This window comes from Pagrus major, chromosome 14 (assembly GCF_040436345.1).
Source record: "Pagrus major chromosome 14, Pma_NU_1.0".
Taxonomy (NCBI): Eukaryota; Metazoa; Chordata; class Actinopteri; order Spariformes; family Sparidae; genus Pagrus; species Pagrus major.
In genome coordinates, this window is record NC_133228.1 from 15,961,115 (window position 1) to 15,981,067 (window position 19,953).

Sequence of the window (19,953 nt, forward strand, 5' to 3'; positions counted from 1 at the left end):
AGCCGATAGCACAAAGAACAACTACAAATCTCAGAGAAAAAAGAAATGGCTCTTTGTTATGCATCTACTCTTTTTTGCTCCGTCTGCCACCAGACAGTGGGAGACCTGAGACGACTTCAAAATCCCTGAACACCCACTCTGGCTGACGTAGGACCTGTCACAGGGATGGAAAGGAAAATTAGAGCTATGTGGAGGAACACAGTGTAGTCTGCACATTGGTAATTGCTTAAAGTTTTTGAAAAAAATGCTGTGCATGTAGTGTGCATAGCAGAAGGCTTGGACTTGGAAAATATGGCCACAACATTTAATTTATGCCATGGTAATGCTTGGTTCACCCTGACTGCCTCTCTAGGTCTCCTGTGTTGGTTTTGTTGCACCTGTCAGGGAAGAAAAACTTCTCATTAAATATTTTTTTCCAAGTTTCTGATCGGATTTTGGTGACTTCTGCAAACTGTTAGCATGGCCCGAGCCACAGTAAAGAGGTCTTGAAGGTTGACAGCATCTTTAAATATTTATCAAGTGTGCATCTTGCAGGAGGCTATGTGTTTCCCAGTGGAGTAAAGGGCACGTCAAAGTCTAAATCTGGCCTATAGTGCTTTAGGATTCAGACCATGGTATTTCAGAATTTACCATCTGTGTCAATGAAAGTATAATTCAAATGTAGCTGTTTGTCAATTAGCCTCCAACAAGACTGCATTCTGCACAAAGAACAAAAACAAACATGAGATGCTTGGTTTCATAATAAAGTTTATTCTATATTACAAATAGTATTTTGTTCTTGACTGCAAAATAGGAATGCATTATATTTACATACACAGGTATACAATTAATTATAACAAAGTTAGAGAAGCTCGCCTTATATCCCCCAGGTTCTGTTTTTATCTCTCGATAAGATACTCTTTATCTTTCAAATATGGTCTAGTAAAAGTCTTTTCTAGCATGTTTCTGTAACACCTGCTATAACACTGAGCTAGGAGGACATTTTTAGTTCCTACAAAACGTTTGAAGGTGGAAACTTTATCTGTGCTCTTGGCAACACAGGGTGGCTACTTGCAGACAACCTGTGTTGCAGGGGGAAGGGGATGGGAGGAGGGAGAAATGAAAGACAGGATGTTACACCGGGGGGCAGATTCACAATGACAGTCCAGGACTCTCACCTTGTGTTATTTATTAACACACGGCTATGAGGGGAAACTTTGGGTATCTAGACAGAGTATACACTGGCTACATGGATGAAAGAGGTTCTTTTGAAATTGTCTGAAGGTGTTTCAGTAGTACGTTTCTTACAGTGTTAGCCTTGCATGAATTAATCTTCCAGTTGCTAAATCAGTCCTTATTCCCCTCGTGTTCCAATAACAGATATGACTAGGTTTGATATGTTTACTACTTAACTTGTCCAACAAACACCTTGTGAATGTACCCCTCCAATTGAAACAACAGACATTCATCGTACTGTATACCTGCAGCCAGTAAAGAATGGACAATGACTTGGATATCTCACATACATTTGACACAATGGCTAAGAAAGAAACAGTCACTTGCCAAGTCTACTATGAAGCCTAATGTGCCTGTGTTATTAAAAGGTGTGTTTATCTGTATGATAAATCACATGTATACATCGTTTCTTCAAGAAAAGTTGAAAGGGATAGTAACACTTGTATTTTGTGACGCACATGGTGGCAAACTGATGTAGTCTTTTGTTGCTTTTCATGAAATGAACAAAACAACATCAGTTTGTTTTAATGGATTTTCCCATCTATAGTGACTTGAACAGGGCTTTACTCAGAGTGTTTCTTTTCTCTTCTGGACTCAACTGATGGAAAAACAATTTAAGCAGTTATCATGATGAAACAATCAATCTAATGCAGCAGACACCTCTCAAAACAAGATGTAATAGCAGCAAAGACAGAGCAAGATTCAACTTGCATCTTCTATGTAGCAGAACTCAAACCACAGAGGACACACAGCTGTCACAAAACACAGATGGTCTGTAATGGAGGGACAAGAAATTCAAAACAGCGTTCGTGAGAGATCCATCATCTTAAAATGAACAGTCGGCTTGTAAATGACTTTAAAGTCCCTAGTAGAAGTAGAAGTATATAAATATCTTTGAGCAAGGCAGTTCCATTTCATACCATCCAAATAGGTCAACATGCAAGGGTATATAATATGTTTTATTTAGCATCTAACACTTCACAAAAACCATGGGCATGGGGATCTGCAGTAGGGCTCGAACTGGATAAAGTTTCCACCTTAAACGAAAGTTATAGTTTTTATTACATGAACAATCCACTTTTTCCATCTCGATTCTTCCAAGCAAAAGAAAGATAAAAGAACACATCCACATCATCATTGCAAGGCTTAATTTTCTTATTTTTCACTTTTTTTTAAATAAGTTTCTTAAATTGTTTACGTTTTACATGCGCTTAAAAAGCCAATAAAGGACCCAAGGTGGACCTAGGGCGGTCTTCACACATTCACATCACCACATGGGGCACGTTGTCAAGGCAAAAGAAAGGGCAGAGGTCAAAAGGTACGGAGGGCGCCTCCATCAGGTCTCTTTCAATCGCTCTCTCCAACAAGTCTTATCTACTTTAATGTCTATCATTTTCTGTTTATCCTGCCCTGATGCTCGCTTCTTGTTCTGTTCCTGCTCTGCTTTATCAGATTTTTTCTTTTTTTTCTTCTTTTTTTTCTTTTTTTGAGGCTTGGAGAAGGCCGCCCCCTGCCGCCACTGAGGACAACTACACTAATACAGACAAGAGCGCCTCAACAGTTACACACTCAAGAGTTGGGGTTTTTGCCGTATGCAACTAGCTACCGTCTCCAACGCTTGTGCAAAACAGAAAAGAAAACTGGTAGGTCAGGAGCCGGACACGAGGGCGAACGGTGTGCCGAGAGCTGGAGAGACCCGGGACGATGGAAAGAGAAAGGAGGATCAGATCACCTCGCCCACAGAGCCTCTCACCCCGACACACTGAGGTCAGAAAAATCACACAGGTTTCTTAAAGTTCCAGTCACAATATTTTTTTTTTTGTCCCAGAAGTGGTTGTCTTTTACATAGTCCTTTTTTTTCAGTTCCTCAGTGGCACTTTACAAATACATTTTTGACCGTTTTGAAAATTTCAAGCTCCTTTGGTTTTTGGCTGACCGACTAAGTCCATCTTGTTTGATTTCCCCGCACAAAAGTCTTTAAATAAGAACATCCTGGGAAAGAAGTGCTACTCTCACCTTTTGGGAGCAGTCAGCCATCATCTGGCTGCACTGTGTTGAATCATTCTTCTTATTTTTCATGATCAAGCAGTTTCTTACCCAGTACATTTCAGTCAGCTCTTCCCTTTACCCCCCTCCAGGGTCTGGTAGATATCTGGGCAGTCAGGATCTTGGGCAGCTGCTGATTGTGTGTGTATCTGTGCGTGTGTGTGTGTATGTGCTTTGATAGACCGTCGCAGTGGCGGCACAAGATTGGAAGTGGCAAGAGCCAGACAAAGACTGCTCCTGGTGTTGGGATTAGCAGTCAAAACACTGTCTTCCAGAGTTGTTTGTGTGCTTCTTACAGAGGATCCAACTTGGGTCGGGGCCTCCAGGGATTTTTGTCTAATAGGTTAATTTTGCAGTAGCCACATAAGCCAGATGGAAGCAGAAATCATGAGCATTTTCTTTGAAGTAAATGTATGCTGGGCAGGAAAAATGTGCGAATGTTGCAAAGGGGTATAGATTAGGGATGCTCTGGTTTGTAAAGTTTTAGCGTCAGTCACATTTCAATAAAGAAAAAGTTCAGAGAAGCACTAATCCTTCCCTACCCCCATCAGTCTTTTTCTTAAATACAACTCCAGCTACATTGAAAGAACACAAGAACATTCAAGGTTTGCCTGGACTCGCCCCAAATGTCGCAGATATGTATGCTTCGCTTGTAGGTACAGTGTAAACTTGGCAAACCATCCTTGCATTAATTTTCTTCAGAGGTGTTCATTTGGCTTGCAGTCATCATTGATGTTTCCTCTTGATTCCATATATTGAATATAGAACTACAATAAACTGGACTCTAGAGATGATCTTAACTATCCTATTTTTGAAAAAAGTTCTCAACAAAATGGACACCCAACATCGTGGTGGTTTTTAAAGAATTACCTATCAGTGTAAATTCTTGAAGGCAACATAAAAATGTTTTTTCCCCTCTTTTCTTCCAGCAGGGGGACTGAAGTATGCCAATATGGCCAGCTTTCAAGCAATCACCCCTTGAAGCTCTCCCTGTGGTGAAGCTGAGGGATCCCCCGCATTGCACTGTGGGAGACGCCAAACCTCAGCCCCGAACCACCCTTCGGATAAATTCAGGTAAACTAGTCTATGCAGCAGAGTGGATGAGGAAAACAAAAATATTTCTCGGGGGAGAGGAAGCAGAAAAAAAGGTCAAGGAAGAAGTCATCTTTGAAAGGCGGAGGGAGGAAGTCACATGATGAAAAAAGATGGGGACAGGTCTTCGCTCAGGCACGGCTCGGTTTCTGATGGGGTCTCTTCCCAGTGCGCCCTGGGAAGTGCGGTCCTCAGCTCTCCAGACTCATGAAGGCCACCACCTGCTCCAGCTTGAAGGCCAGCCTCTGTTTCCTGGCTGCATCGTCCTGCTCCAGTGCATACACAATCTGCCGGCAGGACAGTGAGGTAAACACACACACACAAACACATTACTGAAAGTGCTCAACAAAACAAAACTGCAATCAGGACTTTCAGATCTGATATTTCATCATAAGAATTATAAGTCGATAACAAAATGCTCCAATGTGTTTTGTGTTTTCTTTCTTATTTAAATTATACTGTAGAAACTCTAGAAACAGCTAAAAGAATAAAGCTATCTTTTGAACACTAAATGCTCATCCTAATGTAAGCTTGAAAAGTAGCTTCCTCTTTTGGGGGACAGCAGCTTCAGTCAGCTTGGATACACAGCTGTTAAGAGAGGATTCCAATGGAAACATAGCATCAATCAAGTCAATGGTTGTGGCTGATGGCTGTCAGTCCAGTTTTATGGTTGTTCACAAAGGTGTGCCACTTTTTTAATGCAATTTTTGTGAATGAATTAGGTGAAGAAGTTCTGTTTTTGGTTCAACTGAAATACATATTACTGCTCTTTATGGAACACCAATTGAAAGAGTAATGTCTCAGCAAAACTAGCTGTTTTTGTTTGTTTTAAAAATGTATAACAGGGATGCCTTTCATTTTTGTCAGGATGGACATTGAAATACATAACAACTGCTGTGAATCCTGGCTACAGCTGCCATTCTTTGCAGAGAAGCAAGCTACACACTTTTTGAGAGACAACTTTCAAACCTACAAGTGGTGAGTCTTTCTGAACATGTTTTGTTTGTCCTCTCACTGTCTGACCTCCTAAATCCAAATGAGTAAAGAGAGCTGATGACGATGTTCCTACAATCATCTTAATGACCTTCACTAATATATAATAATAACATTAACATTACCAGCAGCAGTTATTGCTTTCTGGATTTTTTTTTACGCCCTGAGCTTTGGCTCTCAGGCTGCATCAAGGCTAACCATCTGATTGGTGGAGTGTTGGGCTTGTACACAGCCTGGGAAGTTGATTCGAGACACTACTCAGGACAGAAACACTATACTAAAACAAGTGTCTTTGTTGGTCTACCTTTATTAAAGCAATAAAGCCAGTTTCAGTGGCTATATTTTCATTAGTATGTGTCATTTGCTAGATTGATAAAAATGTTGGCGAGGACCAATTTTCAGTGTGAGTGTCCCTTTAACTTTAACTCTTCTTGCCCAAGAGAAAATCAATAACATCAGTGGTAGGAATTCTTACATAATGATAACACAGTGTGTGCGTTGTCTAGGAGTGTGGTAAGTCTCAGTATTACATACCTCCTCAGTGTATTTGCCCACATAGGAGTAAATCTCACTGAGAGAGCTCATGCTGTTGAACTCGTTCATGTGCATCCGTGACTGTTCCGCCAAGTAGGCATTCATGTCCTGGTCGCTGATCGCTGGCATCTTATTAATGTCTGAGTAGTACCTAGTGAAAGGAATAAAACAAAGAATAAACACATTAAGAGTAGGTAAATACACTCATTGCTGGGTTGTAACGTCGATAGTGCTGCAGTTGTCCTCGGAGCTCATTACCCCTAGCAGTACTTTGAAGATATCTAACGACTGCATGTTGCACAGAGGCAACAAGTGTTTTGCATGACTGACATGGAGTCATGTAGACACTGAAAGGCCTGAGATTTCAACCTTGAACACCACAACAGAACACATACACTGCATCGAGTAAGGGTAATCAGTCACTGTCAGCAGCAGCTGTGTTGCCTCTATCAACTATGTTAATTAAAGCTGGTTATTTACATATTAAATTCCTGTAGCTGCAGCCGCTCGAGGATAGGCCTGGTGTTTGGATGGGTATTTCTGGGCATGTGTGAGGGAGAAAGATGCATTTGCCAAGGAAGCACGTCTTCAGAGTAAACTGCGCAGAGGAAAAGGCAGGTGGGTGTTGCTCATAGCCTTTGCTCAGAGGTCACGCACACATCAACACCTGTTCAGTGCTGGAGGGCAGTTATGGGGAGCTCCTGGCAGGGGAGTGTTACTGCAGAGACCAGGTGTGCTTGTTTTAGGTGAAGTTTTTATAAACAAAACTAAATCCTCAGCTTATCCAGTACAAGTACACTTTGTAGGTCTGAACTTAATTAATTGCTATTATTGCGCAGCTGTGAAATGTGCTTTCAGGCAGTAATAATGTGAAGATAGTTTTCTGGCCACAGCATCCAAATATTTTTAACTGTCAACTACACAAAGCTACTGTGAAATATTAAATATCCATTGAATACTAGCAGCCAGTAGAAAATCTTTGTCTTTAGATGAAAGGACTATAAATGTTAGCTTTCCAAATATACCGATCCATATGCAAACAATTATGTAAACGAATAGTGTTATGACAGCTGTGATGGATTTGTCATTGTCTGGAGACCATCAAATCCCACATCAAATTCAAGGCAAGTGTCAATATCTCACTAACCCGCTTCACTTCACGGCCCAAAATTAATAACATCAACATACTGTAGCAAGTCAAAAGCTCTGTGGGATATCATGGCTCTGCCCAGCTGCACTGCCTCAAACCACAAATATAAAAAAATAACTAAAACTGCTGAAAATGCACACTTATCCAGTTGTTGACTCGTTTCATTAGCGTTTGAAGTGGGTTTTTTTATGTAGACTGACTGCAGCATAGTAAAAGCTCACTGTCTACATGGGTTCTGTCTCTTGAAAAAGCAGCAGAGATTTCCTTTGTGAGACACAAGCTTCCATTAGCTCGCTCACCAGGTAAGGACGTCCTATCCTTACAATTAAGCTGTAGCTTAAAGGAGAGAGAAAAGCAGGACATCTCTGCAGTGTTCACTTTCTCTCCTCTCCCTCTGCAGTCTTCTTTCATAGCCGCTGCATTCTGCCCTTTAAATCCTCTCCCTGGCATGACCCTTAACTTTGTCACGGTTGGACAACAGAGTGGAGCAGCACCAGATCCACCCTAACTCAGTCATTACTATATTACTGAGGCTTTTCCAACTGAATAACACAGTTCCACTGTGGGGTGTTCACTGATGATGGTACTGCTCCACCAAACTTGCAACGCAGGCAGGATATATATCCACTACAGGACAGTGGGATATTTCTATTTACAGCTATTTACACAAACAGCATTTCCTGAAAATCCCAGTGTGCATGTTTGGTCTTTAAAAACAGTGTATACATGCAAATCTTTGAGTGAACCAAGTGTGTGTTGTTGAAAATGAGATCCCCTGTCTTGTTTTGATTATAAAGTGTGTCTAAGTGCTAGTTTAATATTGTGATAATATGTCACCTTTCAACAATAACTAAATGAAGGCTACATTTCTGTCTGTGCTGCCCGCCTGCAGTATCAGTGTCAACACAGATCATTTTTCTGCTTACAGTATCCAAACATATCCATGTATGAATCAGCAGACCAATTTCCTCACACTGCAGACACACACAGGACGAATGAGTACGGTCCTGTGCCGGAAGCTCCTCATTTGGTTTCACCCATTCAAGCAGTGCACATATATTCTCGTCCGGAGGCCTGCCTTGTGACGAAGCAGCCAGCACATAAATACTCTGACCGCTTCACACTTCCCCATCTTTTATTCAGGACTTCTTCGCCTTCCCTGCTGACAAATAAATTTAATAAAACTCTCATTTTACCAAATTACTGACTTCTACTGCCTGCTATTCTCAAAAATGCTTTCTCTCTCTCCCTCTTTTTTCTTTTTCACACACACTTCTGCACTCTCCAAACACACTGACTCCTCTGCACTGTAGATCTCGAGCCCAGGGCGCCTCCATCCATTCCCACCGTGTTGTAATTTGGATTGTGTTTCATGGCCCATAGATCACAGTGCTACAGTCGCTTTGTGTGTGTGTTGGAATGAAACATGGTTAATGCAGTTTTCCTGATGTTTTTACTCACATAAGAGCCCACCCCACCAACCCACACACACACATTTCCTCCCTTCATCCATCCATTGTTTGATGTGTACACATGTGCTCACCTCTCCACCCAGTTCTTGTAGCTGGGAATGTCCTTGGCATAAAGCAGCTTGTTGGAGGGTGAGTCCTTCCCAAGGCGGTGTTCTGAGGTGGAGCAGGAGTCCATGAAGGTCTGGGCCACCACAGACAGACAGGCATCTGTGATGCTGCTCTTATGTATGTCAAACACAAACTGGGGGTTCTTGATCACATTCACCCAGAAACGCAGAGGTAGGCTGCAGGGAGGTGGAAAGAAGAACAAAGTAGTTTGAGATTATAGAAGTTCAAAACATTTCCTTTTCATTACAGTTAATTAATGTCATGCTGGTGTGCTGCAGCCAATCTCCATTAAAATGTGTTTTCCTGAAATTTTAATGTTCAATAGCTTATATTCCTACAATAAGATATGCTAATGTTGTGGATCTTTTAACTTGTTTTGCAGTAACTGAAATTATACTGCAACCTGTAAACAAAACATCTAATGAGCTAATGAGACAAAATTGCTTATAACATTTTATGCATGTTAATGTACTCCATTGTGTGAAGCCTCCTGCTCTACAAATTACTTTTGCATTGATTGTTCAGCACCATCTCAGTGACAGACTGCTCAAACAGAGGAACAGAGAGTGTAAAGTAAAACAACAGACTGTGTCCGGTTGAACTGCTCTCAGATTAAGTCCCTAAATGCCATTTTTATATTTGCTACAGCCAGTCAGGCAATAGACATGAGCATATTATGCGCCAGAAGGGGGACGAGGCTTCATTCACTTTGCAAAGCTAGTACACAGGCCCTGCTGTTGCCGATGTGCTCTATTTGATGTGTGTGCTCAATTCAATAAAGCCTTTATCTTTAAAACCAGGTGGTGGCTGGCTCTCATTTTTTCCAGCAGTGTCCAGGGGTCCTCGCTGGGGGCCGCACAGTGACACAGTTCATATTGCCTTGTTTGTGCAAGTGGGTCCTATTTTGTGCCTGTCCAGAATAATAAAAATATACAAGTCTGTTTATTTGCTGGGCTTGTTTCTGCCAAAATGAATAGATATAGGGCCAGCTTTATCTGTGTGTTGCAGTGAAAGGGCTCAGGTGGTATTAAGAAAGAGCTGAGTGTTACTTGGATCTCTGTATCTTTACTATTCTCTGGGCTATGTGCTTTTAGCTGATGTTGCAAAAATCAAACAGGAAAGACACTGCAGTTTAGCCTGCATAGGAGTTTCTCTGTGTGGCACAATATCAAAGGATGGGGAAAAAAAATAATGCAATCATTTAAATACCACCGGTTCTCCCCTACCATCCCTCTCAGCATTTATCCTTGCACAACCACCCACAAAGCCATTCAGATGTACAATCTAACAAAAGAGGATTTGGAATCAGAGGAAGAAAAAACTCTGCATTATGACTTTCAAAATTAATCTAAGCAAAGAATCTAGTGGGATTAGGTGCAGGGATCAGAGGGATATTAACACCACTGCTGTGCCCCCTTGATTGTTGACAATCTGCCCCAGCTGCCCTGAGCTTTGAGGTATGTGCTGTTCCAATCAGCAGTGGACACTAAAATGATGAGGCTCTGCATTCAAAATGATCTCCATAATAACATCTACATATTATCTATTGTGTTGAGCACAGAATTTCTTCAGCAGTTAATGCTCACGCTGAGTAGTTTAAGGAATATGATGGCCATGATCAGTCCTTTTGGTCAGGGATTAGGTTAAATATCAGCTGCCAAGATCAAGGGCATCTCTGATCCTAGAGGTATTACTCTGGCGGAGTCAGAAAAAGCCCTTTTATTAAAAGGCTATTGCTCTCTCCATTGATTTAGAACTACAAGTGCCTTATAGATAGAAAAAAACCCAAAAAACTGCATATTTACCCGGTACTCTAATAGGAAGAGTTTGATAATATAAGCAAAAGCAGTTTTATTGACTGAAGAGTGTTTGGTGAAGGCAAATGTATTTCATGGATCAGACGACATTGGCCACGAAATCAACTCTCCTAATCCTCATCATTTTAGCAAGATTACCAACCAGTATTGACTAAACTTCCTAATTCAAGGCAGCAAACAGCCATACTACTGTAAGATCTTCTAGTTCTAAATATTTCCTCAGGCACTATACTGCAAATAAAGACAACAAAAGGAACAGCAAGTCTCCCTGCAGCCCTTCAGCACTGATTGACACTTTGAGCCTCTGACTCTCCAGTTGTGGGATGTTGTCCCATTCCTAATGAAGTAGCTCGCCATTGGCAGGAAAAGGGTCACAGATGTTGTGATCCAGGGCATCCCATTTGAGGCGTTACAGCAGGGACAGGGAACTGACCAAGCTTGACCTTTTTCATGCAGCGACGTAAGGTTCGAATTAACAGCTTTATAAAGGTGACCTGACTGGGCGCTGTTCCAACTGGACCTCGGTAGGCAGAAAGGAATGACCTTTCATGTGAATAGGAAGTTGCAATCCACTACTGAACAAACTGTTTGCCTGGACAAAAGAGCTTAAAACAATTTGAAAACTTTGTGTGCATAACACTGCATGACTTAATAACGATATAATGAGATAATTAGCCTAACCTTAAAAGTCCTAGTGATGCCATTTACAATCTGAGTGGGCTGGGGATTGTCTCATGACAGCACATAGGCCCTTATCTGCATTCAGAAAGGAGGGACGTGTGTGCCAGTTTTGCACAGTAATTAAAATTCTGTCTGTTGCATCCCGTCATGACAAACACACGGTGCAGACGGAGACATAGACACATACCAAATACAGAGGAGTGAGGATGAGAGGAGACGCTGACACACTGCCGCTAATCCAAAAGATACCATCTGGAGATGCTCTCGGAGCCAGAGACTCATGCGTGCACACACTTACTGTACACGCATACAGATAGACATTACAACTCTGTCACACAATCCAAATACAGCTAACATTTTTACTCAATTTTAACTTGCACAATTGAAATTCTGGGACTCATAACAGTTTACTTAGTGATGGCTATCACTGAGGGGCCACATAATTTCCTGGGCTAGAATAAATCCTGGATGCCATCTTTAGGTTCCTGTCAGCTGTCAGAGTGTGTGGAATCAATGGAAATCTGAAATATACAGCTCTGAAGGCAAGCAAGAATCATGCCAACACAACTATTTTGATATGATAATGATATAAGAAGCACTACAGGCTGAAGGATAATCAACATAAGAATGTGCAGTGATGGCGGGGAAACCCTAAAGGAGGTGGGGGTAGCCGGTGGCGCGTAGGGGCTCTGGTTGGAGTTAATGGCATGTATGATGACGATGGGTAGGTTTAATGGGACGGGGGCCCAGCATGGGAGGGGCGCTGGCATTATTATTCTCTCCCATCAGACAAAATGAAGGCTTTTGTTGCAGCCAAGATTGCACTCTTTTGAGACGATTAAAGGTTATGGGTAAAGCACACACGGCGAGAAGCAAAAAAGACACACAGCCATATGCACGTCCCATACTGAGAAGATATCTGTGGTGGCATCAGCACAAACTGTTGTGTGCAATCTAAGTGGCTTTTTTGTGATGGTGTGTTATGATAAATTGCTATTCATTCACAGCCCTCTAGTGAGAGCCCATTCCATTAAAAGTCTAATGTAAGAGCGAGCCGTTGCGCTCTCAGAAAACACTTAACACACGCTGCAAATGGCCCAATAACGCAGTCGCTGGAAAGGACCAAAATTAGGACCGTAGCGTAAAGTAAATAATATTTCTCCCCCTTCTTTAGCTTCTCCTTTCGCATACCTCCCTCCATCTCTCTATTTGTCCCTTGATGCACATCAATTTTATCCTCCCATCTCCATGGTTCCCCCGGGCCTTGGGCTGAGTGATGCATGCTGGGATCTTGGCAGAGGCCAGGAGGCTAATGAGATATTAGTGTGCGTTTAACTCCCACTGAGTTCACTTCCCTTTCTTCACCTTTTCATTTCTCTCCTTGCCGCGTTCCGGTGCACTGTTGGTTATTTAACCCCTACCCAACCTCTTAAGGTGGACTCACAGAGGTCAGTGTGGTCTAAATTAATCAGTAGATATTAATTTAGAGGTGCACTTCCTCCACCTGGGAGCGTACATTTGTCACTATGGAGATTTCCACAGTGACAGGCGTTTTTTGGCCCAGTTATCCATGATAATAGATGGTGAGTCTTGGCAGCCAATTGGATTAGCCCCTTGTGGTTGGCTTTAATGAAGATTACACGCCCCTGTGGTTAATGGATATTAGGAAGGGAAGAGGCGTGTGGTGAAGCTTGGCACTGACACGGGGTGATACCAGGGCAATGCCATGTGAAATGTGCCAAAATATACTGATTATGTGTGCAGTGCCTTAAACAGCGGAACAGCAGAAAGAAAAGGCCATGAATGGAGCCAAAGGCACCACACTAGTGAACAAATAATGAAATCAATTTCATGTCCATCAAAGATCCAAGTAACTGCCTCACCAGTTCCTTAAGACCAAAGCCTGGTACTGTATGTCTTGGTGTGTGTGCATGTTTCTGTGTTTGCACGAAGATTCAAATGCTAAAACTGCTCCACTCACCAGTTGCTCTTCCATGTGTGTCGGACATGCGGGTCGTGGATGTTGTGTTTGTCGGCCTGCTCGTCCAGGAAGTCAAACATGTATTTGATGGCCAGTGGCAGGGCACTGCCTCGATGGGCCGTGCTGAAGATGGTCTCAAACAGGTCGTCCACAAACTTCTGTAACGTACCCTACAGAGGAGGGAGAGGGGAGATGGAAAACTGATTACAAGGAGCCCTAAACCAGGTATCTTTTCATTCCAAAGTCAAGAATAATGACTAATACGAAATATGAGAATGTACAGAACTAGACAGAACTTTGCCAGTCTACAATTACAGCATGTTAAGTCAGCATCTATATTAAATGGGAACCCACGGAACCAGTCAATCTGCGGACTGAAAGATTGGCATAAACTTGTGTATATTTTACCTGTGTGAGTTTATGACTTGTGCAGTGCATGTCCCCTAGCTCCGATGTTTATTTGTCTGACTCCTATCTCACAGACCCGGCCCCTAAATCTGCTCGCTGCTTTGATGGGGGAAATTGTTATTTCACAGCTGACTTTTAATAATATCTGGGAACAGGAGGCGCATCTCCTAAGCCTCTTTGTGCTGCCGGATTAGCTCCCACACTGCACCATTGACCCTAATTTGATTTAATGTTGGCGACTTTAAGGAGGAGGAGGAGAAGAGAGAGGAGACACAGAGTGAGAGAATCTAATCCTCTTGTAAAGAATGAGCTGATGGGATGCACGGGAAAAGGCGAGAGCGAGGGATGGAAATGAAACGACAGAGGTTTCCTATCAGGAGAAGAGGCCATTGAGTGTGGCAGATGAGGTGTGTACAGGCACTGGCAAATAAAAATCCAATTTGGGTTGGAGCGGGTGACCGAATCTCAGAGTCAAGAGAGGTAGAAGAGAGTGGGAGGAGAGAATCCTGTTAGTCCGACAATCACGGCTATAATTCTAATGTGGCCCACATTCCCGACAGCTTATCGTTTTTCTATGAAGATGGAATCTCATATTTCTTTATCAAGCCCACGTGCTGTACGAGTGGCAGTCTGCATTAGCTGGCAAGGGAATACCTTCAGTTTTATGTGTGTGTGCAGATACCAAAGCGTGTGCCTACAAGCGTCGAGGCTGTGACATTTTACGTCATCCTCTATCTCAAGGGGGGCATGTGCATCAACACTGTCATCATCAACAGGGTTCTCTTGTTCCCTGGTGGAGATGAGGCTGCCAACATGTCCCCCCCACGACTCTCTACCCCGTCATTAGACCGCACTCTAAACACAATGTGTCATCTGGATGTTTTGATGGCGTCTGCCTCCACATTGAGAAAAGCAAACAATCAGTACACGGGATGGAGCCCGAAACAGAAATAGGGAGACGAAGAAGAGATGGACACACACACTCTTGAGTGCGAGCATAGAAAATTCAATCCTTCCCCGTTGCCCCTCTGCTCTCCACACACGTGAACACGCCCCGTACCCACACTCCGTCAGAGTGACACTGATGGAGCTAATATGAGAGACGTCAGCGGCGTTGCCAGGGAGAGGTATTTATTGGCAAGGTGAAAGCCAAACGCAGTCAATTACACTGCCTGTCTGCCCAATCATTTCTCACCAAGAGAGATGGCCGGCCAAGATAAACTGGTTATTTCACGAAAAACAATCCATCTGGAAAGATGATGTGCTGTCTGCAGTCAGAAGCCACCTTCCTGCTCTCTGGAATCGGATAATGGCAGGGAAATGGAGCAGCTCACAGGGGCCGAGAGGTGACATGTGCGCATGTGTGTAGGTCTGCGGAGGGCTACATGGTATGTGTCATGGTGACGGCTGCACCTTCCTCCCCTCCTACTGCCTGCTCTGCAACCCTGTATGTTTGTTTATTAGTTCGTCTCATATGGGGCTCATCATGTCCTGTTTCACAGTCACACCTCTCTTGGCCTGCTGTTGTCACTGTCTCACTTATCTGCTTTAATTGATTACCTGATTTTGCTCATCTGGCCCCACATCTGGTCAGTCATTAGTTCTCCAAGTATAAACAGAGGGAAGTGATCAGTTGTCTGTCTGTTTGGCCTGTGATGTCTGTGTTTCACTACATTTTGCATTCTGCATCTGAATGTGGTCTGCTAATTGAGTGGACTGTGTAACTTTGTAAAGAAGAAATACAAAATTGTAACCATAGGAAATAAAATGTCCTACATAATGGAGGTTTTCCAGTACAACCTTACTTCTGTCTAGTATGACCAGTAGCTTTTGGTGGCTAACGCTTGCTAATGTTGTGAACATTATAGCTATTGCTACATAACTGACACTTGTGCATCTGTTTTCTCCAGTTGTGTTCTGGCTACACTGTGTTTTTTACACGTTTAGCTAATGTATGAATCATGATGATTTGATGCATTAACTCATTCAGGATGTATAATGAATTCCTATTGCTCATCACTGACAAATGACAAATGTGTTTGCAGGTCTTGGGGAGTATAACTGCATATGTGAAAAAAGAAGTATGAAACCTTTTGTGGCTCTAGAGGACGCTGCATTAAAGTCTGATAAGTTACCTCCAGTGATGTTACGTTGGCTAAGTAGCATTGTGGGTAATGTAGGCGCCAGATGTTGAATAGCAGTCCACTGGTCTGCATTGTACTGTTACAACACTGTTGGACTCATTATGGACAGTTTAAAAACAAATGATCAAAATCGATAGAACAGAATATAGAGATATAACCTTTTTAATTCCAAGCATTATTTTTCCCTTTTAAAACTTGGCGCTTACATTACCCACAATGCAACTTAGCCACTGAGTGACATCATTAGAGGCAATTTATCAAATGACATGCAGTTTCCTCTGGAGCCACAAAAGGCTTTTTACTATTTTTTTCACATGTGCAGTAGTATTCCCCAAGACCTGCAAACACACTTTAATGTGTAAAATGGTGGATTTACCCTTTAATAGATCATTGGTTAAGGAACGTTAATTCACAGTTAACTTCATACATTAAAGCAACATTATGTAACAATTGTCATTCTGTGTGATTTGGTGCCCCCCACAGAGTGCAACACCACTGTTGTAAATACAAATCCCAGGTCTGTTAAAATTTGTCAGATGTAATATAGGCGCTAACTACAAACAAAATTCATTATGTCATAACAATGTTATGTGTTGAAAACTTGTATCTTGAAGTAAACAGACTGGCTGTGAAAATCATGTTGCTTTAATTTGCATCAAGTTAGCTAGATTTCAGTTGCATAAAACTTTATTTATGTAACTGTATACATGTATTCAGTTTTAATACATGAATGTTTGTATCCGATGACCGATTTGATCAATACAAATGGAAGGCACCGCTCTGCTCTCAGAGAGGCTGAGCAGATGCATGGGTCTGAAATAAATTTATGTAAATGGAATCCAGCTAATTCGGTCGCATATCAATTATTGTGTGAAGTAACTGTGAATGAACATTCCTTAACTGATGAACTATTAAGTGTAAACTAATCACATAAAGTAATAGTAACCGCATAATTTGTTAATGGTCGGCGATAGGAATGCATAATACATCCTGCATTAAATCATCATGAGTCATGCATAAGTTAAGCCTAAATCCTATTACTGAAATACGTGATTTTCCCCCCTTTAACGTTTTATGATTATTATTATTGATGTGGTCTGGACATTAAGGAATTTTTATTCTCCTGCTTCTTCTGTCGATGCCCTGTTTACTATATATGTTTACTGTTTGATGCACTCCCTTAAAGACTCCTGTCAATATGTATTTACATCACATACCGAGAGAGCCGATGTTCTCTCTGTGAACTGCTAAACAAAGGCAGGCAGTGGATCAAAATAACAAACTTAAATGTTCCTGCATCAAATAATTACAGCCTGAACATTTTTCAGATCGCAGCGTTTTCTTTTACCCTCCCTGGATGCCTTTGTCTGCGTCTGATAGAGTGGATGTCTTGTTAAAAAAAAAAAAAAAAAAAAGACAAGAGGGAGGTGGTGCTTTCGGAGTGGATTGGAAATTTGCATTCAGCTGTTGGATCAAAGTCACTTTTCCCTTCAAACCAAATTAACAGTTTTTTTGTTTTTTTTAAATGTCTGAAGGCCATTGTCGCAAGGCACATTCAAAGAGACTCATTTTATAGCCATTTCTATTTTTGCCTGATCATTTTTTCCATTACAGAAACACCTTCGCTAGCTCCATGGGTCTTTTCTTCTTTACCCTTTTTGATATGCCGCCGCGTCAACGCAACCGCAATGAAAAGAGAAAACAAACAGAAATATCTATTTTCTCTTTTTCACCTGAGGGGATAGAGGAATACATTTGAATAATCTTTTCCGCTGAGATGACTCATCCAAAGTAAACATGAATATTTAAATAAGCGAGGGGTTTTCTGAGTCATGGTAACACAGGGTAAAGGTTAGAGTGGCCTTTTAGCCTTTCACCTGCTGAACAGCTTCAAGAAAAAGAAACATTTCCACATGCAGTTGTTAAAAATGCAACAGAGGAGACAGAGAGTTGCTGTAAAATGTCTCTGCAAAATGATACAAATCTGAATGAAGTGTATATTTAGCATGGGAAATAAATCACCAGATAGTGTGACCCAGTACCAATGTATAAGCGTGGCTCACCTTGGTAGCCAGAAGTCGTGTCAGGTAGATCTCCGAGACCATCTTGCTGCCGCGGTCACCCTCCTTCTGGTCTCCGTGCTCATGGTTCTTCACCAGGTGCCAAACCTTGACCCCGCTCTCCAGGTCAGGAGTGATCATGGGAGTACGGGAACGCAGGCTGTCGGGGCTTCCAGTGTACTTGATCATGTTCTCTGTAAAAAAACAACATGCTTTAGTTCATGTAGTACTGATATATCTGATGTAAATTTAAAGGTCAGAAGACCACGTCAGCATTTGTTACCTTCTAGCATCAGTTAAACTTCTGTAAGTTTGTAACTATGATATATAATGTGAATTTATCTCATTCACAGCTGAATTTGTTGGGTTTTCTTGGGAAGAAACAAGACACATCAGAAAGGAAAGCTAACAAAAAGCTGCACAAACTAAAAAACAACCTACAAGTAAAAGCCTGTTGCTTCACCAGAGAGGCGGAGAAAGCCATAACCTCTATGTCAGCTACAGAATACAGTTTTTTTGGCTTGTGCCTTCCAATTTTCAGGTCTGTGAGATTGGATATGAAACTTTTAGAAAGTGTGCATGGTTAATTTTTCATGCCTTCTTCTCCTGGGGACAAGACACGGCATCGTCGGCTGACACAAAATCGAACAGGTGTCAGAGGAGATGAAATATGTATGGCCCACCCAATGGCCGGAGTGGCGATGACATTTCCAAACACATGGCTCAATGAATGTTTACACAGTGTGAAAAAAAATTGATCAGTGGGTGCGGTTTAGAGAGAGGAGTGAAGGGGAAAAAAAAGAAGAGTGTTTTTCAGCGTGACAGAAATCAATCTGTCCAGAGAGAAAAGCGGGAGGAGAGAGTTCAGGGGAAAAGAGACAGCTGGAGATATCAGATACAGAGAATGTGTGTGTCTTTGTATGTACGTGTGTATCTGTGTGTGTGTGTGTGTGTGGACTGCTCAAATTTAATTACAGTATGATCAACTGAAAAGGTTTGTTTCTCCTATAGGATACTCGAGTGAGCAATATCTAACCGCAGCGTTGTTATAAGACCTGTGTCAAGTGTTCTCCATGCGTCTGGTTTGACTTGTGTGTTTTCAGTGATGCTGGACAAGTGCAACACTGATTGTGCTGTTGTGTGGGAGCTGTTGGTACATTAATTTATTCAAGAAGTTAGAAAGCTGAGAGTGATGCAGAGTCAGGGATACACAGGAGAGAGATTTCTGGTTGGATTCTATTCTGATCCACACAATGGAGGTGTTATTTTCCCCGTGTTTCTGTTTTTTTTCTCTTTGTGGTTTTTGATGGAAACATTACATCAAAGACACAAAGGTTTCTCCTTTCGTGGTCTGACTCAAGATGCTACACAGTCTTTGTCCTAATCTGTACTTTTTACCCCACAACTTTCTGTCTTGCTCCACTTTCAGTCTTCAGCATCCATATTAAATTCTGTCTTCTCTCTCTCTCTCTCCACTATTTGGCCATTGTACTCAGAAAGAGTTCAAAGTCACTCTCAAGTACCACACCAGTTGTGAAGTGGATCACACTTGTGTTTGAAGTCAATCCCTTAAAAATATTGCGGAGGTAGATATTCCTGGCGAACTCCCTCCCTCCCTTCCTTTTCCGTTGCACCTTGTCCTATCTGGTCTAATTTGGTGGCGGAGAAGCGAGGTGAGTCCGTATGGAGATGAGGGGATGCTAATAATGTGGCACCACATTTGATGTGTCTGAAGTGTTTGCGGCCAGCGAGGCCGGCCCTTTGATCAGCGACTAACTTGATGGTTTCTCAGGTTCAAGGAGACGCGGAGCAGACGGACGGGTGGGAAAAAAAAACACAAAAAGACTGGCACATGGCTGTACTTTGGAGTCTCAAGAGGCCAGAACAACAGAGGAAAAAGTCCATTTGGTCTCTTGTTATGTTTCAGAAATCCTTTCAGCTACTCTAAATTGTGTCTTGTCTTTTGAGGTCTGTCAGTGTTGTCACGCAGGGTCCTGTGAATGCTCATCACCAGATATTCAGTCTCATATGAGAGCATCAGTTCGTTTTTGTATGGGTATTTTTTTGTCCTCTACTTTCTCTTTGTGTTTTATAGACACATATTCTATACGTTTCTGTGATTTGATTGACTTAAATAATTACTCAAAAGATTTTTTTACAGTTATTATTTCTTATAAACAATCATTTTGGGTCAGGCTTGCAATGTTCCTGTACTTAAACAACACAGTTTAATTTACTTAAAACTTCAGTAC

At 42.0% G+C, this 19,953-nt stretch overlaps 1 protein-coding gene across 1 annotated transcript in view; it reads right to left on the reverse strand.

The window, feature by feature from the left end:
• Nucleotides 1-730: 730 nt before the first annotated feature.
• Nucleotides 731-19,953, reverse strand: part of plxna4 (plexin A4) — a 238,821-nt gene continuing 219,598 nt past the window's right edge. The window contains exons 28-32 of the mRNA XM_073480352.1: nt 17,705-17,895; nt 13,090-13,259; nt 8,574-8,786; nt 5,881-6,031; nt 731-4,640 (exon numbers count right to left, since the gene is read on the reverse strand). Coding sequence (XP_073336453.1) covers nt 4,545-4,640; nt 5,881-6,031; nt 8,574-8,786; nt 13,090-13,259; nt 17,705-17,895 — 821 coding nt within the window. The 3' untranslated portion in view covers nt 731-4,544. The remainder of the gene's footprint in view (nt 4,641-5,880; nt 6,032-8,573; nt 8,787-13,089; nt 13,260-17,704; nt 17,896-19,953) is intronic.